The sequence below is a fragment of the Zophobas morio genome, unplaced genomic scaffold (genome assembly GCF_036711695.1).
Source record: "Zophobas morio isolate AGI-343-1 ecotype UQ-CSIRO unplaced genomic scaffold, CSIRO_AGI_Zmor_V1 ptg000010l, whole genome shotgun sequence".
NCBI lineage: Eukaryota > Metazoa > Arthropoda > Insecta > Coleoptera > Tenebrionidae > Zophobas > Zophobas morio.
In genome coordinates this window covers 3,449,678-3,476,741 of record NW_026972115.1, presented here as the reverse complement: position 1 = coordinate 3,476,741, position 27,064 = coordinate 3,449,678, and the positions used below count along the sequence as shown (strand labels likewise).

The window sequence follows — 27,064 nt, the reverse complement described above, 5'->3', positions numbered from 1 at the left end:
AAATTTTTATAAGGAAATATGGATTTTGCAAATAGGCTCCGCCCCTGGGTCTGCCAACGAATGAAAACTTCATCACTACATAGATCAGATTAGTATTCTTTGAATAACTCAGAAATACTCAGAAACATGTCTTACATGGTAATTTCTTGTAGAGAAATAACGATTTTGCAATTAAGCTCCGCCCCTAGGCTTACGACCAATAAAAAAATATATCAGAATTGGGACAGGGTGGGTGGGCGGGGCATATATTTTGCCTTCTTTCTTAATATACGTAGTCGTCTTTTCAAAACAAGATACTTAAAACATGTTTAAAATGGTAAATTCTTATGGACAAATGTGGATCTTGCAATTAAGCCCCGCCCCTCGATCTGACAACGAATGAAAAATTCATCACAATTGAGAATTGAGATCGGGGAGGCTATGGGTGGGGCCTAATCTTCGACTTAATTTTTTTGATAATATACATAGTATTCTTTGAACAACACAATAATCAGAAACATGTTTTTAATTTCTCGTGCAGAAATAAGGATTTTGCAGTTAAGCTTCGCCCTCGACTTACGACCAATAAAAAAAATCATCAGAATTGAGATAGGGCGGGTGGGCGGGGCTTATATTTTGGCCTTTTTTCTTAATATGTGTCGTCTTTTCCCAACAAGAAACTTAAAAGATGTTTAAAATGGTAAATAGGGAAATAACGACTTTGCAATTACGCTCCGCCCCTCGGCCTGACAACGAATGAAAAATTCATCATGATTGAGATCGAGACGGATGGGTGGGGCTTCTCTTTTGGTTTTCCTTTCTTTTTTAATTAATACATTTAGTTTTATTTGTATAACACGATTACTTAAGAACATATTTCACATGGTAATTTCTCGTAAAAAAATAAGGATTTTACGATTAAGTTGCACCCCTCGGCTTACGACGAATAAAAAAAATCATCAAAACTGAGACAGAGTGGGCGGGCGGGGCCTAAATTTTGCCGTCTTATTACAACATGGTACATTTTTGCAAGGAAGTATGGATTTTGCAATTAAAGGGCGGAGTCTAAATGCACAATTGACATTTCCTGACACAAATCTTGAAAAGAAGTCTACACATATTAAAACAAAAAAGGCAAAATGTAAGCCCGCACACCCGTCCTGTCTCAATTGTGATGATTTTTTTTTATTCGCCGTGAACCAAAGGGGCGGAGCTTAACTGCAAAATACTTATTTCTTTACAAGAAATTAAAAACATGTTTGTGAGTATTGTGTTCTTTAAAGAATACTATGTATATTAAGAAAAAAAAAAAACAAAATATAAATCCCGCCCAGCCACCCTATCTCAATTGCAATGATTTTTTTTATTCTTGGAAACCTAAAACACGTTTAAAATGGCAAATTTTTGTAAGGAAATATGAATTTTGCAATTGGCTCCGCCCCTCGATCTGACAACGAATGAAAAATTCATCACAATTGAGCTTAATCTTGGCTTTAATTTTTTTTAATACACTTAGTACTCTTTGAATAATACGATACTCAAAAACATGTCTTACGTGGTAATTTCTTTTAAAGAAATAAATATTTTGCAGTTAAGCTCCACCCTCTTGGTTAACGGCGCATAAAAAAAATCATTACAACTGAGATAGGGTAGGTGGGCGGGGCTTATATTTTGTCTTTTTTCTTAATACACATGGTCGTCTTTCCAGAACATGAAACTTAAAACATGTTTAAAATGGTAAATTCTTGTAGACAAATATGGATTTTGCAATTAAGCCCCGCCCGTCGATCTGACAACGAATGAAAAATTCATCACAAGTGAGAATTGAAAACGGGGCGGGTATGGGTGGGGCCTAATCTTTGGCAATTTTTTTTTGTTAATATACATAGTATTCTTTGAACAACACGATACTCAAAAACATGTTTTCAATTTCGCGTGGAGAAATGAGGATTTTGCAGTTAAGGTCCGCCCCCTTGGCTCACGACGAATAAAAAACATCATTAGAATTGAGATAGGGCGGGTGGGCGGGGCTTATGTTTTGCCTTTCTTTTTCTTTATATAGATATTCATCTTTTTACAAGAAACTTAGCACATGGTTAAAATGGTACATTTTTGCAAGGAAATATGGATTTTGCATTTATTGGGCGGAGCCTAGTTGCAAAGTCGAAATTTCTTTTTACAAATTTTCCATTTTAAATATGTTTTAAATTTCATGTCGTGAAAAGAAGTTCACACATATTAAAACAAAAAGGCAAAATGTCAGCCCGCCCACCCACCCTGTCTCTATTGCAATGATTTTTTTTATTCGCCGAGAACCAAGAGGGCGGAGCTTAACTGCAAAATACTTATTTCTTTACAAGAAATTAAAAACATGTTTGTGAGTATTGTGTTCTTGAAAGAATACTATGTCTATAAAGAAAAAAATATATATATATAAAAAGACTTTTTATTCTTAAAAACCTAAAACACGTTTAAAATGGCAAATTTTTGTAAGGAAATATGAATTTTGCAATTGGCTCCGCCCCTCGGTCTGACAACGAATGAAAAATTCATCACAATTGAACTTGCGATGGATATGGGTGGGGCTTAATGTTTGGCTTTAATTTTTTCTTAATACACTTATTATTTTTTGAATAATACGATACCCAAAAACATGTCTAACGTGGTAATTTCTTTGTAAAAAAATAAGTATTTTGCAGTTAAGCTCCGCCCTCTTGGTTAATGGCGAATAAAAAAATCATTACAATTGGGATAGTGTGGGTGGGCGGGTCTTATATTTTGCCTTTTTTCTTAATATACATGGTCGTCTTTCCAGAACAAGAAACTTAAAACATGTTTAGAATGGTAAATTCTTGTAAACAAATATGGATCTTGCAATTACGTCCCGCCCCTCTATCTGACAACGAATGAAAAATTCATCACAAGTGAGAATTGAGATCGGGGTGGGTATGGGTGGGGCCTAATCTTTGGCTTTTTTTTTTTTGTTACTATACATAGTATTCTTTAAACAACACGATACTCAAAAACATGTTTTAAATTTCTCGTGGAGAAATGAGGATTTTGCAGTTAAGGTCCGCCCCCTTGGCTCACGACGAATCAAAAATATCATCAGAATTGAGATAGGGCGGGTGGGCGGGGCTTATATTTTGCTTTTTTTTTTTCTTTATATAGATAGCCACCTTTTCATAACTAGAAACTTAGAGCATCGTTAAAATGGTACATTTTTGAAAGGAATCCATATTTCCTTGGGAATTATGGGGCGGAGCCTAATAGCAAAATCGATATTTCCTTATACAAATTTTCCATTGCATGTTTTAAGTTTCAAGTTGTGAAAAGAAGTCTACATATATTGAAACAAAAAGACAACATGTAAGCCCACCCACCCACCCTATCGCGTTTGTAATGATTTTTTTTATTCGCCGTGAACCAAGGGGCGGAGCTTAACTGCAAAATACTTATTTCTTTACAAGAAATTAAAAACACGTATTTGCGTATACTGATACTTTTTTCTTAATATTCATAGTATTCAAAGAATACTATGAATATTAAGAAAAAAAGGCAAAATATAAGCTCCGCCCACCCACCCCATCTCAATTGTGATGATTTTTTTTTATTCTTAGAAACCTAAAACACGTTTAAAACGGTAATTTTTTGTAAGGAAATTTTAATTTTGCAATTAGACTCCTCCCCTCGGTCTGATAACAAATGAAAAATTCATCACAATTGAGCTTGCAATGGATATGGGTGGGGTTTAATCTTTGGCTTTAATTTTTTCTTAATATACATAGTATTCTTTGAACAACTCAAAAACATGTTTTTAATTTCTTGTAGAGAAATAAGTATTTGCAGTTAAGCTCCGCCCACTTGGTTCACGGCGAATAAAAAAAATCATTACAATTGAGATAGGGTGGGTGGGCGGGGCATATATTTTGCTTTTTTTCTTAATATACGTTGTCGTCTTTTCAGAACATCACAGTTAAAACATGTTTAAAATGGTAAAATTGGCTCATGACGAATAAAAAAAAATCATCACAATTGAGACGGGGTGGGTGGGCGGGGCATATTTTGCTATTTTTTTTCTTAACTGTGTAGACTTATTTCGACAACAAAAAACATAAAATATGACAATTTCCAGCTCTAAAAGCAACGTCAGCGGGAACAGCAACTGGAACGATGTTGAATCTAGGAATATACATTGTTTTGTGTTGGCAATTCAGAATTATTAACAGCTTGGTGTCATAAACGTCAATTGTTGCCACCCTATTCGTGCTTGTACCTATAACGGGAAGGTTACTTTATTTCAGCTCTAAATAAACGTTACATATTTATTAAGACTTTCATTTTAATAACCTATCAATTAGAATCCAATTCTGTCAAATCCACCCAACTTTCGCTCGCTGTCATTCAACTGAAAAGTGATAATCAGATACGTTGCGACGTTGCCAATGACTCCAAAAATCACGGACTTGTCGAGTTTGAAAAGCCCTCTAGCTGTGAACTTCGGCTGAAAATGTTTAGCATGACTTATGAGTTTGGCCAAAGCTCTGGACTCTTTCGACGATTCACAGAACTTTTCCTGAAGCTCGTACAACAAATCGACGAAAGTTTGGGCTTCCTGGACCGTCGAATTGATCGAAATGATTATAGTCAAAAAATTGTACTAAAAACGCAGAATTAACTACAGTAGTTCGTTCTAAATTTACACTTACAACCACAATAAGCAACAGATCGATGATATAAATCATACCATAGACGTACAAATCGCCATAGAGTGCACTAGCAGCACTGTCAAAACTGACGAATGCGAAAATCGTTTCGAAGCCACACCGCACTATTATTATTATTATTTGATAGCCGAATATCTTGTTGAAGGTGTGGACGATTTCGCTCATGATTCGGTACTCTTCGGAGATGTTACTTAACCCGAGCACGAATTTCGGCAATTTATAGGCCATCACGAGTTTCTTGTTTAAGTCTCGATAGCGACTTCTGAAACTCTCAACCAAGCCGGTGATCAAAAGAACCACCAAAAATTCATAATACAAGTAAATCACGGTAGCTCCACAGAATTTTAATAAATTCGGTTGAGCGACTTTGAACCAAAAAAAAATTTGGTAGGTCAACAGAATCGCAAAAAGTGTCTGTTTAGCTATAACCTGACAGTAGAAAGTTTTAATCGTGTGTTCTTTTTTCCCTTTATTTTGTAGCTTCACGTCGATGTATTTTAGTTTGAGGAACAGTCTTTTCCAGTCGTCCGCTTCCAAAAACGCCGACTTTATAATAGTGAATGTGTTCAATATTAGCAAATTTGCGTGTGTGACGGTTTGGATGAACCTTTGGGCGTGGAGAACGTTCAGAGTGACACTGGTGATCACCACGTTGTTTAGCACGCAGTACGCAATCCATAGCACGTTTAAACTTATTAAAAAACACCCATACAGTTGTGCCAGTCGTGGTTTATACATGGAATTTTCGCCAATATCGTACCACGGTGTGATAAGAAAAGCGCCCAAAAATACGACAAATGGGCGCAAACAACGAATATCTTTTATACAGAGCTTGAAAGTCATGTTGATTGGAATCGTCGTTTTTAATTAACTAAATAAAAACTGTATTTGTGTGACTGATCAATAGTAATAACGGAAATGGGGTCATCAAACATTTAATTTAGTGTTGTTGATTTTGTTTCGGTATTTTCGTTTTCGTTACCCTAATCACTTACCGAAAAATATTTGACAACGTAGAGCACCCAGGGCTCGGCACACGCTATATACTCCTCCACGTCCTTCAACGAGGCGATGTGCCGCCACGCGATGTTCAAAATTTGTCTCCTGTGTTCGAAGGGTGGCGGCGCCACACTCACACACAGCCCCAGAGTCCTCAACAACGAATGCAGAGGAATCCCCTGATCTAGACAATGCTCGATCATTTCCAGGAACTGGAGGGTGCGAATTGAGATAAGAGTGGGCTTAAAAGCTGACATGATCGTGTTGAGAATTAACGAACTGCAACGACACCACTTTATTATTATTATTATTATTATTATTACTATTACTATTATTAACCTATTGCCGTGGACCCTACACCTCTCGAGTAGATCATCCAACAAAAAATCCGACGAATCCAAGGTCACCGTTTGTAGCATGTAGTCTAAAGCAGGGGTGAACAAAGACATATACACCGACAGCGACATCTTTTGTTGGGTTAGTTCACCCTTAACGCTACGACTGAACAACTAAAAGTCCGCTGTGAGTTTAAATCGTGATTTTTGGTGGACGTACATGTTGGTAGCTTTGCAAAAACCTGTGGAAGTTTTGTAGGAGATATTGTTTGTTTTTTATGCGGTTGGACAGACTGCTGCCGACTCGACAGAGGTAACAGCGGGCATAGACGGCCACTAGGGGGTTGCCTATTCCGGAGATCATGTGGGTCAAGCGTCTCAAGGCATCCTGGCACTCACTACAAACCAGTGACATACAAAAAATAGATGACACGTTGACACACCTCAATGACAGAAAGTAGTACGATTTCATCAGCGCCATCTCTACGTATAATCGCGGAACCAATTCTCGAATGGAAGCGATTTTGTAGAACCAATTCAAACAAGTCTCTTTCGCCGAATCTGAGACCATGTCGGGGGTGAAATCCTCCGGTAGTTTTGCAAGCTTCGAACCTAACCTAGAATTTTTGTCAGTTTTAAACAAACATTGCGCACTTGTCTCACTTGTGAGAATCCGTCTTTGTGCTCAGTCTGTTGTAGACTAACTGTCCAAAAACGTCCAAAATGTCAGTAATAAGCACGAATTTGCTTGGATAGAACCTCAACACGCTCGTGTCTGCCAATAATTTAGCGCACTGTATCGCGATTTTTAAAGACTTGACCCTCTGCTCAGAATTCCACGCTGACACTAACTCCCTATTGAGTTGCTCAATCCGGTTTACATACTCAGTCTGAGACAAGTCTAACTTAGTCTGAGAACCCTCATCAATACAATCCAACTGCTCTAGTCTGTGTTGGATTTTATCGACAGCGGTACTTTGAGCCTTAACAACAACTACAACAACCCCATTATCATTTTAAACCCCAAACAAACCACAAACCTTTCTCTCCATCTGACAAAAAACTCGTCACAATTGATATTTTTTCCGACGTCGTATATTTCGACAAAATCGCCGCTTTTTTCGCCCCCCACGAGTCCACTTCGACTCTCTGATCCGACTTTTTGTCAGAATTTGATCGACTATCAGTCTACAAAAACAAATCATTGAAGAAAAAATTGCTTAGTCCAGACACAAACCTCCTCTGCTGCTAGTTTCGATAACGGGTCCATTTCCTCAATTGCGAACGCCGTCAAAGGGTCCACCCCTTCCAGAGCCGTGCTTAGGGGTTCAAGGAGAGCCGACGGGGACGACACTGGGGTGGTTCTTCCAGTGCTGGGTTGCGACCCCAAGATGCGTCGAGGGATTCGCTCAGTCACCTAAACCGCTGTGTATTAAATAAACAAGGGGGGCTAAACTCACGGTTGTGGTTTTCAGGGGGTGGTCGCTGGTTTTAGTTCCCACTAGTTCTTTGGTTTTTGCCGAAAGGGTGTCGTTGGTGGAGGTTTTCCTGAAATGGGGTGATGTAAAGAGGGCGGAGTTATGACGAGGTTTACCATTCGATGTTGTAAGCGTTCGACATTTTAAAGCTGGTTTAAACCCCTTGGAAGGGTGATTCGGTTTGTTTTTGTTTATTGCACAGTGGATGACAGGTGGTTAACCTCAAATTGTGGTTTGCGATATTGAGAAAGAGATGGAGGATGGTGTTGTGGTGGGTAACCGACAAAGAGGGGAGATTTGGAGGTTGCACCCACTGATAATGAGTACCAACACAACGAGTGAATAAAGTTCTAATTATGAATGAATTTTGCTTAAAAAAAAATGTATCTTTGTATTTATGATAAATATAGCATTATCAGGAAAGGTACAAGTTTAGGTGTTTATTTTTTAATGAATTTAGTTAGAGGCCATTTGATAGTGTTATCAGTTTCAGTTTGAACTGAGAAATTGTTGGCTAATTTATTTACTTTAATTGTAGATGCTATATGATAGCTCAAAAATAAATAAATAAAGACTTAATTCAACACAAAATGTTACTATCGTGTCAAGGTTTTTTATTATTGATTTTAGTATATATCACATACAGCATGTCCCAAATGATTTTGACAACACTAGCAATTTTTTCCATGAATGACAGTTGCAATAAACAAAATTCAAAATAAATATAGGAAAGCGCAGACAAACAAAACTCTTATTAGTTAGTTTATTTACAATTTGTTACATTATTCACATAAGTTTGTCATTTTGTACTTTTTCCTTACACTACAAATTGCACTGACATAGACACATTACTTTATAAATCACACAAAAATCTTCTTTGTTCAACGCAAACAGGTCCGAAATTCGAAAGTTCATCGGTTTGTGTTCGCCTAATATACTAAATATGCGGTCGTATAACCCCTCGTCTACTTCTAAATTGTGCTTAAATTTAACCATCCAGCCACATGTCGCCGCTCCTTTACTGAAAATCGCATTTATTTCCAGTATCGTCATCCTGGGTAATATAAAGCGACCAAAATAATATTTTTTTATTTCTTCCAAATCTTCCTGTGGAAACACGGATTGGTTCCAATTTTTGGGGCACAGAACTGGGAGATTTGGCATGGTTGCGCTAGAAATGCCATAATGGAAAATATATATAAATAATTTAAACACCTCTTACCAAATTACTCATTCGATCTACACAACAAAACGACACCACGTGGTGGACAACTTTAAACTTTAATAAGAAACGTGGTGATAATGGCCAGAGAATAGCCAGAAGGTATGTTCGAAAATAATGCAACTATATGACCCCTAGCAAAGAGTACATAGGGGCGAAAATTGTGTAGTTGACCAGTAATTGCTTAATAGTTTTTGTGGCTCATTTTTGCTTAAACCTGCATGGCAGCTAAAAACGCTTCATGTTAAAAAGTTTTGCGGATGTAGAGTTCCTGTATTGTATCTATCTGTGTAATATAATGCAGTAACTCTACTTTTTGAATTTTTAGAAATCGTGACAGCGCCCTCTGAATTTTGTTAAATGAACTCAACGAACTCACCAACAGGAAAATACGTGCAGAAAGGAAATCATAACACACAGAAAGGAAATCATAAGAAAAAACGAAAAAATATCAAGTTTTTAATTACTTTTTAACCATTGCGGCGTTCTGTGTACGCCACTGCAATCCCAAACTAAAAATATCCTGGATTATCAAAACAACGACGTGACAGATGTAAAAATTAGAAAGGAAACACATAATCACACTTTATTTTTAAAGTGTAAACACGATACACCACAGAGTTTTTATTTGTGGATCACAGATAATCAGACAAGTGAAACGTGTAAAGCCGGCTACACACAGACAGATGCACTTCCGCATTATTACCGAATAACGTTGAAATTTGTGTACAAAGTCTACCTGTGTGTAGCCAGCTTAAGGAAGTGCAACTATAACAATAAATTACAATATGAGACACCTGTGTAAGCAATACAATCAGTTTGTTGACATTTCCCATTTTTAAAAAATTCTTGCCACCCTTAAACCTCCCAACTCCGCGCCTCTGGTGTTAATTGCGCAATAAATGCAGTCAAGGTCAGCCCAAACCGGCTCCTGCTTGCATCGTACGCCACTGCCCCCATCAAACAAAAATATCATCGATTATCAAAGCAAAACAAGCAACAAAACAGATATAAAACTAGAAAGAGAACCTTCACATAATCGCCTTTTATTTTTAAAATGTAAACACCGCACCGTGTTTGCGGTCAACAGATAATAGAACCGGTTGTGTTGAAAGAGTTGTGTAAAATTTCCGAAAGAAAAATCGCTTTTCTGAGCCAAAAATTACAATAAGACCTCATGGATGCATTCGACCCACCGCAGAACTTATAAATAAAACCGTCCTAAAGATAAACAGCGATTACGTTATTTTTAACCCATTTTTCTTGTTTTCTCGCTTCTTCGAACAAAAGCGTCGCCGCTATCTATCTTCCTTTCTCTGGCCGGTACACCCATCAACCTTTCACATGCAAAATACGGCGCCATTTATGGGTGCATCTATAAATTAACAATCAGGACAAGAACCTGATTGCAAAGAAAACAAAAAGCAACGCGGTTGCGAAGGTCGCAGCTGGTTCTAATTTCTCTATTGAAGTGCGATGGGTTAACAATGTTGCAGTGATAACAGTGAGTATGAAGTCTTATCATGGTTGTGGACCCATCGTGTCGCGTGTAAATAAACGCACCATCATGGTACCAGAGAAAAAGTCGCTCTTGTCATTGTTGCATAATTCCACCATGGTGGCCAAACCGACCCACCCATGAAAATGGTTGCAGCTGGGTGCATTTCCCATTTGTGTTTGTGGTCAAGTGGGTTGGGCGCCCCCACCCTTTCTGGTTGACATTTTAAACCTAAATCGTACCCAGCATGGGTAAATAACTCAACTGACTCCCCTGAGGCTTTAGAAAAATCAGATCTTATTCTGAAAACCACTTTATTTTTGAAGTGGTTTTGGTCACTTTTGTGCCACTAATGGTTACGACCTGTGGTACTTTCGGATGTGTTATATTTTGGTAAAAGGTGTTTTTTCAGTCTCTTTCAAATGATGAATAGTTTTGCTTTATCATTCTAATAAAAAAGCGTTAAAGGCTTAACAATAAATAAGCAGTGGTACTTTGCTACTAAGTACAGAGTAAGAAGATCACGAAAACGCAGGGAAATTGTAACATATTAATTTCCAATGTTGCAGTGTTCGAAATAAAAACTGATTGTCCATTTTATTATCATTAAAATTTTAAAAATTCCAGCCATTTGTGGTCAATTTTTTCGTCGATTTGTAGTAATAATGCAAGTTATGCAACCAATTATACTCGTCGTCGCCGCGGACGCATGCGCAGTCCACATTATTCCGACTCACCTGTTGGGAAACAAACAAACTGTGCTATGAGAAAATGGCGCTTTCTGTCGAGTCGAGTGCATTTGGTCGCGAGCTGGCTGCGGGAGTGCTCCCAGACGACGACCTAGTTTGAACCGTTCGATGGTCAGATAGACGCGAAAAGCGAAGATTCCCCGAAAATGAGTGAAAATCGTGCAGAAACCGGCCCAGAAAATCCGGATGGAAAACCGCCTGCGACGCTTCCCCAGGGTGACGTCGTTCAACAGAAAGATGCGTGCGCACTCGGCCGACCCGAAGCCGGCGCGAAGATGCCCGAATGCGACATACCGACGAAGAAGAGGAAGACGAGACGCGGAAAATCAAAAAGGAGGTAAGAAAAGCCGGAAAAGTCGAAACAGATTTACATAAACTCGGACTCGGATTATAGACTTCGGGCGGTATGGACCGATTGCGTTGTCAAAAGTCGATCGAGTTGACTTAAATGACACTAATTAGCGGCGATTTACATACCGCACGAAATCCATAAAATATGTCAAGGCTGCAGCGCGCTCCTAAGACAAGTGAATTAAATAAACCGGAAGTGCAGCATTACTCATTACACACTTACAAATTGCTTTAATGCGTCCATAATTCAAAAGAAAGATGTAACTACTTTCGCGTGCTGTTTCCGCTTGGAATTGGCGAAAAAAGGTGTGGGGAATTATTTTAATTGAGCGTTTGCATAACGTTTGTCCGAATTTATGGCCCCGGGTTGTAAAAGTGATGGACAAAGGCATTGGCGTTCGTCGGAGGGGTTTTATTTTTATTGCCGCGATTAGATCTAGTGGGCCGATGACGCATTATGACAGTTGTTTTTTGTTCTTTTTGGTGTATCGATTCCTCTTTATTACCCCTCAAATTGAATTTTTCGCTTGTTCGTGATTGTGGTGAAATGCCATAGAAACAAACTTCTCTGTATGCACACTAAAAAAAAAGTTGTGGAAGTCAACCTTCTGGTTTCACGTTGGTTAAAAATAATGACGGTCGTTTTGTGTACAGAGTCTACAAATAACTGTCTCATACTTCACCGTGGAAATCCAGTGTCCAAATTTGCCGCGCGACATTACGCTGACATGACTTTTCAACGCCGTCTCAAAGGCGACGTCGATTTGACAATTTAATTATAGTCCCGGTTTCGACAAGGCGGCAAAGTCGACGCCCACTTGACTTGAAACAGAAAAAACGGCCGAACTAATTTTCGAGGGTTTTGGGGACGCAGTTTTAGCCCATTAAAAAGATTGATGACGCCATCATAAAATTTAAATGATTATTACATCCAAGTGGGCTCTGATTTGTCCGCCTCTTTTGGACTGTGGAACTATATAAGTTCATCTTATTGTCACTAATTGTTTAATTGGTTGCCTAATCTCGAACACATTTAATTGAAAAATATAGTAAAAAAAATTGAGATCGATGAACCCCAGTGATAAAAACTTCAAACGTCGAATGTCATTATTACTACAATTAAAGCCCGAAAACGAACTACCATTACTAAGAAGCGGCTAATCTGAATATTCGAGAGCCATTTGAGCGAAGATGAAACAAACGTAAAGTGAAAGTCTCATCGAACTTTTTGAAGAAGAATTACAGAAACGGAATAATGATGGGAATTTCGTCGCGCATTTTCGCTTTCTTTGTCCTCGCCTTTTTTAATTAGATCCGACATAAAGCTAAAGCAAAACTGTGCCATCTCGGAGGCGCCACCTAAAACGCGTTAATTCCGTCATAAATTAGAGGGTCCTCTTTGTCCTTCTTAATTTACACAAACATGTCACGACAGGCTTTAGAAACGTCCGCAGCTTTATAAATAAATTATTAAAAACGTGCCGACAAGTCGAGCGTTTTTGTGAAATTCGAAATCCGAAGGAATGCGGCAAAAATTACTCGACTTCTTTGTCGGTTCTCATATTAACAAAGAAAACGGTTTGCATACTACCGGTTTGTTCACACCTCTATTGTGTTATGAATTTTTTCGGGCGATTTTCGGAAAAAAAGAGAGAGCGCTGGTGTTTATTTTTGTTGGGAATGTGTCGCAATATATGGTAATTCGGTGACGTCCTCTAGGTCATGGGCGGGGGAGATGATGGAGATAAGTGATACAAATCTCTTTAAGCCGAGATTAAAATCGTTTATTTTATAACCATAATCGATCCGACAATCGAGAGGCGAAGATAATGGAATCGGGCACAAAGAAAATGGAAATGTTGTTTGTGCTGAATAAAGTTAGTCTTTTGTTTTACAGTTATGGCCGTTCGGGAGTTAGGATGTCGTTATTTTTTTATTCGAGTGGTGGTATTAGTGATAAGGTTTTATTTAGGGGGGGTGACCGAATTGAAATGTTAAGGGAAAGCAACCACTTGGGGTGGATACAATTACAACGTGGTAACACCCTTAATCGGAGTACTTTATGTATTTTTTAAATTTGTTTGCATCGTTATCGATTGGTCTTTGTGCTTCAAATTAAACGATGAAATGAGGTTTTACAGAGTTAATAAACGAATACCGGTAACAATTTAATCTCTATTCACGACTGAGTGATATTTCATCGAACAGCAATGAGTTGATTGAGTGCTCTTGATGTATTGCTCGAACCATAGATACGTTACCGAATTCATGCCAGTGCAATAATCCTGCAATTACCGCATTTATGGCCACGATTACGTAATTAGTGTCTTATCAAACACCTGACCTCCGTTGGACCCAACTTTTAAACCCCAATTATACAATTACGCGTCGAATAATTCCCAAACTTGGCTCATTACTAGTCACCGCACAAAAAAGCTTATCACATTGTCGCCATTCAGATGTAAATTTGAACTTCAAGACTCGTAAGCAAACACCATATTCGGCGACAATTCTCCAATGTGTAACTTCAGCCCTACGAGCTAATTAAATGTTGAAAAGGCGCAGATTTCATGGGGTGAAATAACGGCTCGCGAGCGTCGTTCTTTCGAGGCAGGAGGCTTAGTGTTTGGCTCTTCAATTACGGCGGAAACTTGCTCTTTGTTTGGTTAAAGTTTCAAGAATAAATATGTGATGAGGAGGAAAAAAGCGGTTTGTGTCTGGCTGGTAATTAGCCGAGGCATATTCGGAGTGTTTTTTTGAAGGCGGCTCTTCGGCGGCGGGTTGCGTAAACGCTGGGTAAACAGGAAGGACGACATCGAGAATTTGTCGAAAATTTCTAACTCGTGGTGATGATGAGTTCGGAGGAAGCTCGAGAAAGCCGGAGAAAATCGACGGGTATTACGTTAATGAAGCCGAAGACTTAATATGCGTACAATAAATTAATTAATAATGTTGAGCCGAGCGCCGGATTCGCGCTAAGCTCGACGGGTTTTAATTTCGGATGAAGTTGTCGGTTTGTTTATGCCGCGGGATCTTTTTTGTTTTATTGCGGATTTCGGAGTTTTAAAAAAATCATAAACATGAGATTCCGTATTTTTAAAGCATGCATACGTTGTCTTCTGTGATGACTTGATCAGTTTTCTTGGTTAGAATATGAAATTTCGTAAATTTTGACTCTGACTTGGTTTAATAATTTCTCACAAAGGTGGAAATTATAATAAATGGGAAGTTTCATTTTAGCGATGATTTGAATAAAACAAGTGGATTTTGATGGTTTACCATTTTTATTTGCAAATTCTCTCCCTTCTCTCCTCTCTCTCCTCTCTCTCAGCTCTCTCCTCTCTCTCATCTCTCTCATCTCTCTTCTCTCTTTTTTCTCTCTCCCTCCCGTCTCCCTCCTCTCCGTCTTTGGTTTCATCTCCACTAATCTCTCTCTCTCTCCTTATCCCCTGTCATCTCTTCCCTAATCTCTCTCATATCCCACATCCCACATCGTCTGAAAAAACTAACTTTATTTCTCTCTTTCTCCGAATCTCTCAATTTCTCTCTTATTCTCTTTTTCTTCTGATCTTCCCCCTCTCTCTACTCTACCTTCATCACCCTCTCGTATCTGCTTCTTTTCTCTCTAACTCTCTCTCGCCTCCTGTCTACACTCTCTCTTGCCTCATGTCTTTCTATCTTCTCTCTTGCCTCATGTCTTTCTATCCTCTCTCTTGCCTCATGTCTTTTTATACTCTCTCTTGCCTCATGTCTTTTTATACTCTCTCTTGCCTCATCTATTTCTATTCTCTCTTGCCTCAACTCTCCCTATCCTGTCTTGCCTCATCTCTGTGTGTGTCCTTTCTTGGCTCATCCCTCTCTCTATCCTCTTACCTCAAGTGTTTCTCTCGTCCCTCATGTTTCTCTCTCGTGCCTCATATCTATCTCTCTCGTGCCTCATATTTCTCTCTCTCTCTCTCTCTCTCTCTCTCTCTCTCTCTCGTGCCTCATGTCTCTATCCTCTCTTTTGCCTCATGTCTCTCTATCTTCTCTTGCCTCATGTCTCTCTATCTTCTCTCTTGCCTCATGTCTCTCTATCCTCTTTCTTGTCTCATGTCTCTTTGTCCTATCTCTTGTCTCATATATCTCTATCCTTTCTCCGTCTCTCTATCCTCTCTTGCATCATGTCTCTCTAACCTCTCTCTTGTCTCATGTCTCTCTTGCCTCATGTCTTTCTATCCTCTCTGGCCTCATGTCTCTCTATCCTCTCTCTTGTCTCATCTCTATTCTCTCCCCTCTCCCTTGCCGCATCTCTCTCTCTCGTGCCTCATATCTCTCTCTTGCCTCATGTCTCTATGCTCTCTCTTGCCTCATGTCTCTATGCTCTCTCTTGCCCCATCTTTCTGTTTTCTCTTGCCTCATGTCTCTGTGTGTGTCCTTTCTTGCCTCATCTTTCTCTCTCTTGCCTCACTTCTCTCTCTCTCTTCTCTCTTGCCTCACTTCTCTCTCTCTCTTCTCTCTTGCCTCACTTTTCTCTCTCTCTTCTCTCTTGCCTCACTTTTCTCTCTCTCTTCTCTCTTGCCTCACTTTTCTCTCTCTCTTCTCTCTTGCCTCACTTCTCTCTCTCTCTTCTCTCTTGCCTCACTTCTCTCTCTCTCTCTTCTCTCTTGCCTCACTTCTCTCTCTCTCTTCTCTCTTGCCTCACTTCTCTCTCTCTCTCTTCTCTCTTGCCTCACTTCTCTCTCTCTCTCTTCTCTCTTGCCTCACTTCTCACTCTCTCTCTTCTCTCTTGCCTCACTTCTCTCTCTCTCTCTTCTCTCTTGTCTCATGTCACCCCCTCTCCCGTGCCCCATACCACCATATATCTCGTGTCCCATGTCACTCCTTTCTCGTGCCTCATGTCATTCCTTTCTCGTGCCTCGTGTCACTCCTTTCTCGTGCCTCATGTCACTCATTTCTCGTGCCTCATGTCAACCCCCTTGTGCCTCATGCCACCCCTCTCGTGCATCATATCACCCCCTCGTGCCTCATGCTTCTCTTTCTCTCGCCTCATATCCCTCTCAATTGCCTCATCTCTCTATCCTCTCTCTTGCCTCATCTCTCTTTTCTCTTGCCTCATTTCTCTGTCTTCTCTTGCCTCATGTCTCTTTGTGTCCTTTCTTGCCTCATCTCTGTGTGTCCTTTCTTGCCTAATCTCCCTCTGTCGTGCCTCATGTCACCCTCTTTCTCGTAGCTCATGTGCCCCCCCACTCTCGTGCCTCATGTCACTCATTCTCTCGTGCCTCATGTTTCTCTCTTGTCCCTCATGTTTCTCTCTCTCTTGCCTCATGTTTCTCTCTCTCTTGCCTCATGTTTCTCTCTCTCTTGCCTCATGTTTCTCTCTCTCTTGCCTCATGTTTCTCTCTCTCTTGCCTCATGTCTCTCTCTTGCCTCATGTCTCTCTCTTGCCCCATGTCTCTATTCTCTCTCTTGTCTCATGTCTCTATTCTCTCTCTTGTCTCATGTCTCTCTATCCTCTCTTTTGCCTGATGTCTCCTTATGTTCTCTTGCCTCATGTTTCTATTCTCTCTCCTCTCCCTTGCCGCATCTCTCTTTCGTGCCTCATATCTCTCTCTCTCGCCTAATGTTTCTATCCTCTCTCTTGCCTCATGTCTCTATCCCCTCTCTTGCCTCATGTCACTATTCTCTCTCTTGCTTCATGTCTCTTTATCCGCTCTCTTGCTCCATGTTTCTTTATTCTCTCTCGTGTCTCATGTCTCTATCCTCTCTCTTGCATCATGTCTATTCTCTCTCTTGCACGATGTTTCTCTAGCCTCATCTCCCTTTCTCTCGCTTCATGTTTCTATCTTCTCTCTTGCCTCATGTCTCTTTATCCTCTCTCTTGTCTCATGTCTCTCTCCCTCCTTTCTTTTCTCTCTTTCGCTCCCCTCTCTCCTCTCTCCCGCTCCCTTATTCCTTCCTCTCTTTCCCCTCCCCCTATTCCCTCCCTCTTCCTCTTCCACCCCCCGTCCCTCTCGCCCCCCTCTCTCTCTCTCACTACTCTCCCTATGTCTTCTCACTCTGTCTTATATTCTCCTCCTTTCCTCACGCTTTCTCTATTTCCCTCATTCCACTGTTTCTTTTTCTTTCCCACTACTTCGTCCCATTGTACTAATTCTCTTTCCTATATTTTTGTTCTCTTCCCTTTATTCATTTTCTCTTGACGTATCTCTGTCTCACATTTTATTATTCTTTTCTGTCTCTGTACATATCCCCTTTTTAATTCTCTTCCTCTTTTTTTCTTGCTCTTTTCCTTATTCTCCCGTTCTAACTTCTATTCTCACACTTTCCTTCATTGTCATCTTTTATTTTCCACGTTAACTCTCCCCCAATCTCTATTTTCTCCGTGGTGAGTTTCCCTCGTTCTGTCTTTCCTCTGTTTTTTCCTGTTTTCTTCCATTCTTTCGCACTTCTTCCCCATTCCCTTATCCCCTTCCTCCCTTTTTTCCTGTTCCCCTTTTCTCTTGTCATCTTTTTCCCCGTCCCCTCTTTCTTCCGTTCTCGCTTGGCCCGTTCTCTTTCCTCTAGTGCCTCTCGTTCCCTTATTCTCTCATTTTCTCCTAAATTCTCTCTCTCACGCTCACACACATTTTATTATTCTTTTCTGCTCATTTCGTTTCTCCTTTTTCTTTTCAATTTCCCTTTTAGCTTATTCCCTCTTCTTCTTTCTCTGATCCTTTCTCTCCGACGTTATCCATTCGCTCTGCTCATGTTTTCTCTACTATCTGTCTTTGTCTCATTCTTTCCATTGTTCTCATTCATTCTTTCCCGCATTCTCGTTCTTTTTTCCTCATTGTCTCCGTACTTCCTTCATTCTTTCCTTCCCCCTACTTTTGCCCTGGCCCGACTCGAGGAGACCTGACCCAACTTTGGCTCCTTTTTCCTCGTTCTTAACTCCTCCTGTGATCCTCCCTTTCTTTCGTATATTCTTCCTCTCGCTTTTCCTTATTTATTATTTTTTCCTGTTTTCGTTAAAATCTTCACAGTTGGTACTTTTGATTGTCGGATTGTCAATAAATTTTCGTTGTTGCGGGGATAGTAACATGTTTAAAGAGTTACAGCCATTATTATTTTTTAATTTTCCAGGTATCCCTACCCGAAGAACGGGCGCAAGTCGACGAAAGTGATAAAACCCGAAGCCCCCTACAACAGCAACCAGTTCCTCCTCGAGGACCACGGCAACATCGAGGAGCTCGACGAGAATCTCAAGCACGCCGACCGGTTCTCGACGACGTCGGCCGGCCGAACGCGCGACTCCAGCTTCAGCGTGGAGTCCGAGGGCGAGTTCTACTCGTCGCCCGACGACGAGGAGCAGTTTCTCATCAAAGACTTCGTAGACCAGTACGAGAGCGTGCAGGCCGAGCGGCTGCAGGCCATGTCCAAGGACGAGCTCATCCAGGAGTACCTGCTGCTCGAGAGCAAGCTCGAGCTGCTGACGAAGCGGCAGCGCAAGCGCGGGGCGGCGGACGAGGCCGAGCTCGCCGCCGCCGCCCCCGCCGACCTCCAGGGCGAGGTGGAAAGACTGACGATCGAGAACGAGGCACTGAAGCGCGAGAACGCGGCGCTCCGGAGCAAGACCTGCAGCTCGGACTCGGAGGACTCGGAGACGGACTCGAACGACTCGTGCTCGAGCAGCAGCAGCAGCAGCAGCTGCTCGACGGCGCCGCCGAGTCCGCTGGTGGACTACTCGCAGACGAACGGCCACTCGGCGGGGGTGGAGACGGCGTAGGGGCGGAGGGTTTTAATACCAGTGTTGTTTCATTCCTAAAGTTTAAAGGGCTGTTCTGGATTCCACGTTTGCGTTTTTCCGGTTGAGTAGCGTAAGTGTAAAGTGACTGTAGTGCTTCAGGTTTTGTTGCCGTATGGACTGTAGTACAATAGACTGGTCTCATTGGTTTACATCACTACGCGTAGTCAATAGATGTGGTTTTTTCAACTTCTGTTGTAGGATCGAGGTTCGGCCAAATTTTCTTTTGTATTATATCATTATTTATGTACGTTTTTATATTGAAATTGTAGATAAGAAAAGTAGCTTTAAATTATTGCGGAAATATAAGTTGATATGATGCTTATGGGGGTTTTATTTCATATTATATGCACCTGGTGGAGTAAGGTGCTGAAGCCTATTGAGCCCGTATATAAAGTTCTTAGCACGGCATAGGAAAAAATTAGTTAAACAAAAAATGGAAGTATAATAATACACAGTTTGCCGCTCACCTTTGTAGCAACGCGTACTACACACCTTAGCTGGCACGCAATGTCAATAATTTAGTTATAATCCATGTTCTAAGGCAATACCTACTGTGATGCGGCAATTATTTATAGACAATTACATATTCACAGTTTGACTAGAAGCGATTGTTAAATCATAGGTAGCGTAGCCACCACAGAACAATTCTCTTAATAGAGAGTTAAGTGTTCTCTGTCTGATTGCCTCTATTGTGGGTTATATTATTGTCATTGATGGCTTTTGTTTTCTACGACCGTCATCATAATTGAGTGCGATTTTCTAAAATTTAACAAGGACTTGATTTGATTAATTTTGACGTTGTTTTCCAAGGATTTTTGAATCTAGGTAATCGCCATTTTTTTTTTTGAAAAATTTTTGAAAGTAAGTGAAAGTACTCAGGTTATTACAGTTTATGTTGAGTTAAACAAGAGTTTGTCATCAGTAAAAGTTAAAATAGTTTAAAAAGTTGACTGGAAAAGAAATACATAGTTGTTGCAAGTATTTAAGATATCGAAGAAGTTAAAAATGAAATAGAAATTAGATTTGATTATTCAATAGAAAAGTCTGTTCCAATGAATTTCAGTCCTAAAGATTTATGTAGGGAAGGAATTTATAAAAAACGGAATGTATTGTCTTTTTACTGTTAGGTCCTAATTGTCTTGATTGTTTATGTTAGATAGGCAACACAGTATACACACACTATCAGGTTACCACTTTAAAGAAGTTATTTTGTGAATAATAATTATTATAATTTGGTCTTATATCTATCAACTAATGAAATCAGTGGTTGGCAACATTTTCTAAGTTTTATTATGCCATTGTAGTTGCCCAAAAATTTGCTTCAGTCATTAATAGTCAGTCAATTCATCAATTTTCATTATTCAAAGTATGTTTTTGGGGGCCATAAGGGTGTTTTTGCTGGAAAAATAATAAAACAAAATCTAAAAGTTCATCGACTTGATTTTCATTTGCTACGATTTCTCCGAATTTCACAGACTGTAATTTAAATTATACGGTTTAAACAGGCAAATGATTGGGAAAAAAGAATACGGAGAAGCTGGTATTTTTCCAAAATGAGTGCCTTAATAAAGGGGGCTATCACATCGACAAGAAATACACATGGTAAGTGAGTAATTTTTATAAACAAACGTCTTTTTAATGTTAAAATTATGCATTTAATAATGTTATGAACGCATATGCAACCAATAATACAGCTCCGTAAAGTTCGTTGCATAAAATTCACCAGTAATTAAAAGGATCCATCCAATACTTTGATCCATTGTTTTCGCAATTTAATTCACCATTACATTACATTTTTCATAAATGGAAGACAGTTGTGTTCACGGAAAATTTTTACTTCCTGAGCGTACGTCAGCGAGTCAAGTATTGTAATCGAGTCCGTCGACCGACTGTATACTTTTACGTTTTCTCGAAACATGCTATATTTTTGGAATCAGCGTGTCGAGATCTACGTCCTTGAATTTTTTCATAATTTTTAGACAACTTTTCTAAAATTGAAATTTTTTAACGGTCCCCCCTTCTTCAAATTTCGCAAAAATTTTGACATTTTCGAAACTCAACTAAATACATTTTCTAGTAGATTTCGAGCCGTGGAACCCAAATCCGGCTTCGGTTTTTTGATACATGCAACCGTTTTTCCAGAATCGACCGTTGAAATTTCGAAATTTTTGAAATTTTCAAAAATTCGCATTTCGCAACGATTTTTTCGAAAATCTTGCTTCGTGACAAGCAACATGCTATATTTTTGGAATCAGCGTGTCGAGATCTACGTCCTTGAATTTTTTCATAATTTTTAGACGACTTTTTTAAAATTGAAATTTTTTAACGGTCCCCCCTTCTTCAAATTTCGCAAAAATTTTAACATTTTCGAAACTCAACTAAATATATTTTCTTGTAGATTTCGAGCCGTAGAGCTCAAATCCGGCTTCGGTTTTTTGATACATGCAACCGTTTTTCCAGAATCGACCGTTGAAATTTCGAAATTTTTGAAATTTTCAATAATTCGCATTTCGCAACGATTTTTTCGAAAATCTTGCTTCGTGACCATCAACATGCTATATTTTTGGAATCAGCGTGTCGAGATCTACGTCCTTGAATTTTTTCATAATTTTTAGACAACTTTTTTAAAACTGAAATTTTTTAACGGTCCCCCCTTCTTCAAATTTCGCAAAAATTTTGACATTTTCGAAACTCAACTAAATACATTTTCTTGTAGATTTCGAGCCGTAGAACTTAAATCCGGCTTCGGTTTTTTGATACATGCAACCGTTTTTCCAGAATCGACCGTTGAAATTTGGAAATTTTTGAAATTTTCAAAAATTCGCATTTCGCAACGATTTTTTCGAAAATCTTGCTTCGTGACCATCAACATGCTATATTTTTGGAATCAGCGTGTCGAGATCTACGTCCTTGAATTTTTTCATAATTTTTAGACAACTTCTAAAATTGAAATTTTTTAACGGTCCCCCCTTCTTCAAATTTCGCAAAAATTTTGACATTTTCGAAACTCAACTAAATACATTTTCTTGTAGATTTCGAGCCGTAGAACTCAAATCCGGCTTCGGTTTTTTGATACATGCAACGGTTTTTCCAGAATCGAACGTTGAAATTTCGAAATTTTTGAAATTTTCAAAAATTCGCATTTCGCAACGATTTTTTCGAAAATCTTGCTTCGTGACCATCAACATGCTATATTTTTGGAATCAGCGTGTCGAAATCTACGTCCTTGAATTTTTTCATAATTTTTAGACAACTTTTTTAAAATTGAAATTTTTTAACGGTCCCCCCTTCTTCAAATTTCGCAAAAATGAATGACATATCATCTGAGAAAATAGGGGGCGGGTGGACGTAGATAATACTTGGGAAGATAAAACTGATTTTGGCAGATGACATACTTTCCAAGAAAGTAAAGGGTGGGTGGGTGGGGCTAATACTTGCTAAGACAAAACTTATTTCGGCAGAAGATATATCCTATGAGAATATAGAGGGCGGGTGGGCGGGCCGAGTACTTGTTAAGATAAAACTGATTTTGCCCGTATTAATATTGTAAAAACTTGTGAAATTTAAAGTTGTTAAATTGCAAACTTCATTAGTAACGAGTTAAATTCCTTAATCTACCCGAAATGTGCAAAATGTGATAAGTTTTAACATGTGATTTATCACTGCATGCATATTTTTTAGATTTGCTTAAACAGGTGGCTCAAAAAAATCAATGAATGAGTAAATTTATTTTATTGATTAAATCAGGAACGGCTCCATTTTCCCAGAAAGTTTTGGGAATACGAAACTGTTATTTTTAGTATTACACTGCACCACGTGTTTGTGACGTCATCACAAAATAATGGAAAGAAAAACTCAACGCGAAAATGCTGGATATGTGTCATTGTACTTCAGGAGCGAGGGAAGTTCTGTCAAAACAACTTTCGACCATTTTTTTTAAATTGTGCAAACCCAGCTTTAGATTTAAACTCGTTTGGCAGGATGTTAATGTCCATTAAATCTGGTTGAGGTTATGATTACAAAACCATAGAATTAGAAAAAATATAAACCAACCACACGTCTATTTTAAGATGCGCAAAATCTAGCCAAAATGGTGGAGGCGCCGGGCATCCACTTTAATAATTTTTAAACGAAAAATAAAACTGTGTTATTTAAATGAAAGTCGTGGGAAAATTAATAGTTATATTTAAAACAAAATTTCATTTGTAACAATAATAATCTTGTACTTTTTTCAACAATATAAACAGAATTATCATTTTCATTTCGCAAATGAAGGTTAATTAAACGAGTTAACCCAAAACTACAAATAAAAAAATAACTGATCTACGCTTGGAGCAAATGAGAATCTTGAATAATTGGGAAGAACGCATGAAACAAATGAAGAAGTGTGTTAACTCATGTAACTACTAACATTACACAAATCGCCTAATGGTATAAACAATATGTACAACATGAAATTAGCTTAACATGATCTATTTATACAACACTTAAAACTTAAAGTTTATGTCTCTATAAAATACCTAAAAACAGGTAATAATATCAACTTAGGGAGGATAATCTTAACATAAGATCAAAATATAAAATAAAACTTGATTCCCTCGCGACAACCAAATAAAAATTCTTGAGGATCTCGGCTTAAAACGAAAACAAATTAAAAATACAGGAAGTCAATTACTAAAATGGTTTGACCAACTAAAACAAGATTGTAAAACATTTACCTAGCCTTATTCTTATATCACATAACATATTTGACACATGAGAAATGATTTAAAATATACTTTCTTATAGGTATAACAAAGACTATATTTTTATCCTATATCTTATAAAATGTATACTCTTCTTTAAGATTTTGGTTCAGTCTTGCACGAAATTAAATTAGTGATTTGCTTATCTAGCTATCTGCGTCTGCAGCTTCTGAATTCAATTGATTCAACTTACTTGGGTCGTTGATAAAAACCTTCTTGGCTAAAGTCTGCAACAGAAACGGGAGATTTCGATAATCAAAGCTGATTAAACGTCACATCAATGTACTCCACGTCAGTACAAAATTCCAAAAAACAGTACTGGAAAATCTCACAATACTGTAAATGTTTTCATACCCTTTAAACCTCAGACGCGTGTTTTCTTTACGTTTTTGCTTCGTTCCCACTGTGTTTACTTTAAAATTCATACATGGAAATTCCGCGAAATGTATTATCAAGTTCGTGGCTAAAAAACCCCACGGGTCTAGTTATCTCGTATTTAGCAATCTCAAGGTTAATTTCAAGAATTAAACTATTTTTTTTCTATAAGTCGGGCACCAGTTCTCTCAAAAACATACACATATTGATTTTTTTTGTTTTGTATCGACCTGACGTGGAGTCACGAAAGCATGCACCCACCTTTAAACTCTCTAAACATTGGTCCCCATCAGCAGTATTTATTTCCGTAAGCAGACTGTTAGACCTTTCCAACTCCGCGTACAAACCGAAAGGTATTTTTGCAAGACATTCCAACTTCATGATGTGCATTTTCGAGCGCAAATGTTTCGCCAGATGTCCGTGTATTCGAAACGCTATATTACAATCGACGCATTTGAACGGCCGAGGCTCTGACGAAGATAAGGCAGGAGATGAAGATAACTAAAACAAACACGTACAAAATAGACCCATCACCTGTTGGTTTACGTCGGTGGCTTAATTCGCGATAATCGAGAGAGCACGATTTTTTTTTAATTTTAATTTCGATTTCGTCGTACCTTATTGTGATGACTAGCACTCCTCTCGTGTTTTTGTAGATGGCCTTTGGTCCGAAAGCTCACAGAACACGAATGGCACCGAAACGGACGTTCTAGGTAGTGGATGTTCATGTGTAGCCTGGAAGAAGAGGGTCAAAAACGGGCTCGAGGAGTCGATGGGTGCAAAATCAGTTGGCGGTGTAATTTTTTGCGAGGTTTGAAGATTGTTGTGTAATAGTTGTGGAATAATTACTCAACTTATAAAAAATATAAACACATTAGCAGTCAGAAGGAAAGGTTAATTAATTATTATCAATACATTAACCTTTTGAACTTTGGATTTTTATGGTAAAAAGCGTGAAGATATTCAAAACCACAAAACATAATGAAAAATGCAAGTCACGCAACCTTGACTTATGTGGTGTGAGCTGTGACATAACTGAGAAAATACTGAAAATTTTAAATATTTGAACCTCGGTGGCAAATATTCATGAAATATTGAAATATCGGTTTCAATTGTGTGAATTATGATTAGATTCGGTGGAATTGTTATCATTGCAGTACATCGATATTCCGTAACAATCGAGATATTTTTATAAATAACTTCGAAAAAATTGTAACAGGATTAATTAAGTCAGTTTTTTTTGTCATAGTGGCTTTTGGTTCGCATTAAACAATATTTTCATTAATTGAAATGAAAAAAAAATGCACCACTGATGGCTTAAATAACGAGTGACTATTAATGATTGAAGCCAATTTTTGTGTTGGCAACTCTGAATTATTGGCATCTGTGATAGTACGTCAAATCACAATTGTCAATTTTGACATAAGCACGCCTAACAAGCGTGTTGATTGGTTGAGACGATGGCAGGTATGCCTTCATAAAATTTTAAATAGGTTGCCAACTTGACAAAAAAAATCACAAACAATAATAGTCCCTCGGTATTTTAAATTTCGATTTGAAAATGTTTCCTTTTTTTCAACGTATCGATTTTTCGTTTCTTCAGTTTTCGAATTTTGATTATTATTTTTTTTCTCGCTTTTTCAATTTCTAGATATTTTTATTTTTCGAGTTTTCAATTTTTTCGTTTATCGATTTAATTTTTAAAATTCTGAATTTTTGACTTTTGATTTTTCAATTATCCAATTTTTTCAATTTTTCGATTTTTCAGTAATTGCATTTTTGAATTTTCAACTTTTAATTTTTTTATTATTCAATTTTCGAGTAATCAATTTAAAATTTTCAGTTTTTGGATTTTCAACTTTTGAATTTTTCAATTATTCAATTTTCGTTTCTTATTTTATATTATAAAATTTTTCAAAATCGCATTTTTCGATTTTTCAGATTCTCGATTTTTAATTTTTCGATTCTTCAATTTTTCCATTGTCACTTTTCAATTTTCAGATATGTATTTTAAGTTTTCGCTTTTTTTCGGTTTTTCTAATTTTTGATTTTTAATTGTTCAATTTCTCATTTTTTTGTTTCTTCAGTTTCTAAATCTTTGATCTTGGAATTTTTGAATTTCTAACTTTTAATTTTTTATTATTCAAGCTTTCGATCCTCGAATTTTTTGATTTTTTAGTTTCATTTTTGAATTTTCGACCTAGGAAATTTTGAATTTTCAACTTTTATTTTTTTTTATTATTCGATTTTTCATTATTTCGAACTTCAAATTTTTTTATTTTTTACTTTCTCGATTTGCAATTTTTCGGTGTTTAGCTATTTTTTCGTTTTCAGATTTTCGAATTTTAATTGTTTGATTTTTCATATTTCATTTCTTCAATTTTTAGATATTTTAATTTTTCTAATTTCCAGTTTGCGAGTTTTGATTTGTCGATTGTTAAATTTTTAATTTTTCGAGTTTTCATTTCAATTTTAATTTTTTTTGATGATTGCTTCAACTATTGAATTTTTCAATTATTAAATTTTTCAAAATGTGAATTTTTCGATTTCTCACTTTCCCGATCTTTAATTTTTCGATTCTTCAATTTTTCGTTTTTTCAGTTTTTCTCATTCTCGATTTTTAATTATTCAATTTTTTTCAATTTCTAAATTTTACCTTAGAATTTTTGAATTCTCAACTTTTAATTTCTTTATTATTAAAATTTTTCGATGTTCGAATTTTTTGATTTTTTAGTTTCTTAATTTGCAATTTGTCAGTTTTTAGTTTTTTTTTTCGTTTTTTCGATTTTTCCGATTTTTCAATTTAATTTTTTTTAGTGTATGAATATTTCAACTTTT

General features: G+C 37.9%; 3 protein-coding genes and 1 long non-coding RNA gene across 4 annotated transcripts in view; 1 reads left to right on the top strand and 3 right to left on the bottom strand.

The window, feature by feature from the left end:
• LOC135126165 (VPS35 endosomal protein-sorting factor-like) overlaps window positions 1–7,766 on the bottom strand; it is a 35,293-nt gene extending 27,527 nt beyond the window's left edge. The window contains exons 1-9 of the mRNA XM_064052005.1: window positions 7,635–7,766; window positions 7,501–7,588; window positions 7,278–7,457; window positions 7,081–7,228; window positions 6,704–7,034; window positions 6,484–6,657; window positions 6,261–6,438; window positions 6,045–6,214; window positions 5,702–5,984 (exon numbers count right to left, since the gene is read on the bottom strand). Coding sequence (XP_063908075.1) covers window positions 5,702–5,984; window positions 6,045–6,214; window positions 6,261–6,438; window positions 6,484–6,657; window positions 6,704–7,034; window positions 7,081–7,228; window positions 7,278–7,457; window positions 7,501–7,588; window positions 7,635–7,660 — 1,578 coding nt within the window. The 5' untranslated portion in view covers window positions 7,661–7,766. The remainder of the gene's footprint in view (window positions 1–5,701; window positions 5,985–6,044; window positions 6,215–6,260; window positions 6,439–6,483; window positions 6,658–6,703; window positions 7,035–7,080; window positions 7,229–7,277; window positions 7,458–7,500; window positions 7,589–7,634) is intronic.
• A 564-nt stretch (window positions 7,767–8,330) lies between these two features.
• On the bottom strand, window positions 8,331–9,219 carry LOC135125988 (uncharacterized). Its single transcript, XR_010279986.1, has 3 exons — window positions 9,120–9,219; window positions 8,741–8,968; window positions 8,331–8,689 (listed from the first exon to the last, which is right to left on the bottom strand). It is a non-coding gene; the product is annotated as an uncharacterized LOC135125988 (long non-coding RNA).
• Window positions 9,220–10,921: 1,702 nt separating this feature from the next.
• Window positions 10,922–19,426, top strand: LOC135126159 (protein HEXIM1-like). Its single transcript, XM_064051996.1, has 2 exons — window positions 10,922–11,324; window positions 18,443–19,426. The coding sequence occupies exons 1-2, from the start codon at window positions 11,134–11,136 to the stop codon at window positions 19,083–19,085; spliced, it is 834 nt and encodes a 277-aa protein (XP_063908066.1). The 5' UTR covers window positions 10,922–11,133; the 3' UTR covers window positions 19,086–19,426.
• A 3,848-nt stretch (window positions 19,427–23,274) lies between these two features.
• Window positions 23,275–27,064, bottom strand: part of LOC135126157 (uncharacterized) — an 84,499-nt gene continuing 80,709 nt past the window's right edge. Inside the window, exons 8-10 of the mRNA XM_064051995.1 lie at window positions 24,844–24,961; window positions 24,488–24,727; window positions 23,275–24,078 (exon numbers count right to left, since the gene is read on the bottom strand). Coding sequence (XP_063908065.1) covers window positions 23,998–24,078; window positions 24,488–24,727; window positions 24,844–24,961 — 439 coding nt within the window. The 3' untranslated portion in view covers window positions 23,275–23,997. The remainder of the gene's footprint in view (window positions 24,079–24,487; window positions 24,728–24,843; window positions 24,962–27,064) is intronic.

Coding starts and splice junctions, on each gene's coding strand:
- LOC135126159 (XM_064051996.1), top strand. CDS start 11,134: ATGAGTGAAAATCGTGCAGAAACCGGCCCAGAAAATCCGGATGGAAAA. Junction 11,325..18,442: donor CGCGGAAAATCAAAAAGGAG/GTAAGAAAAGCC, acceptor TTAATTTTCCAG/GTATCCCTACCCGAAGAACG.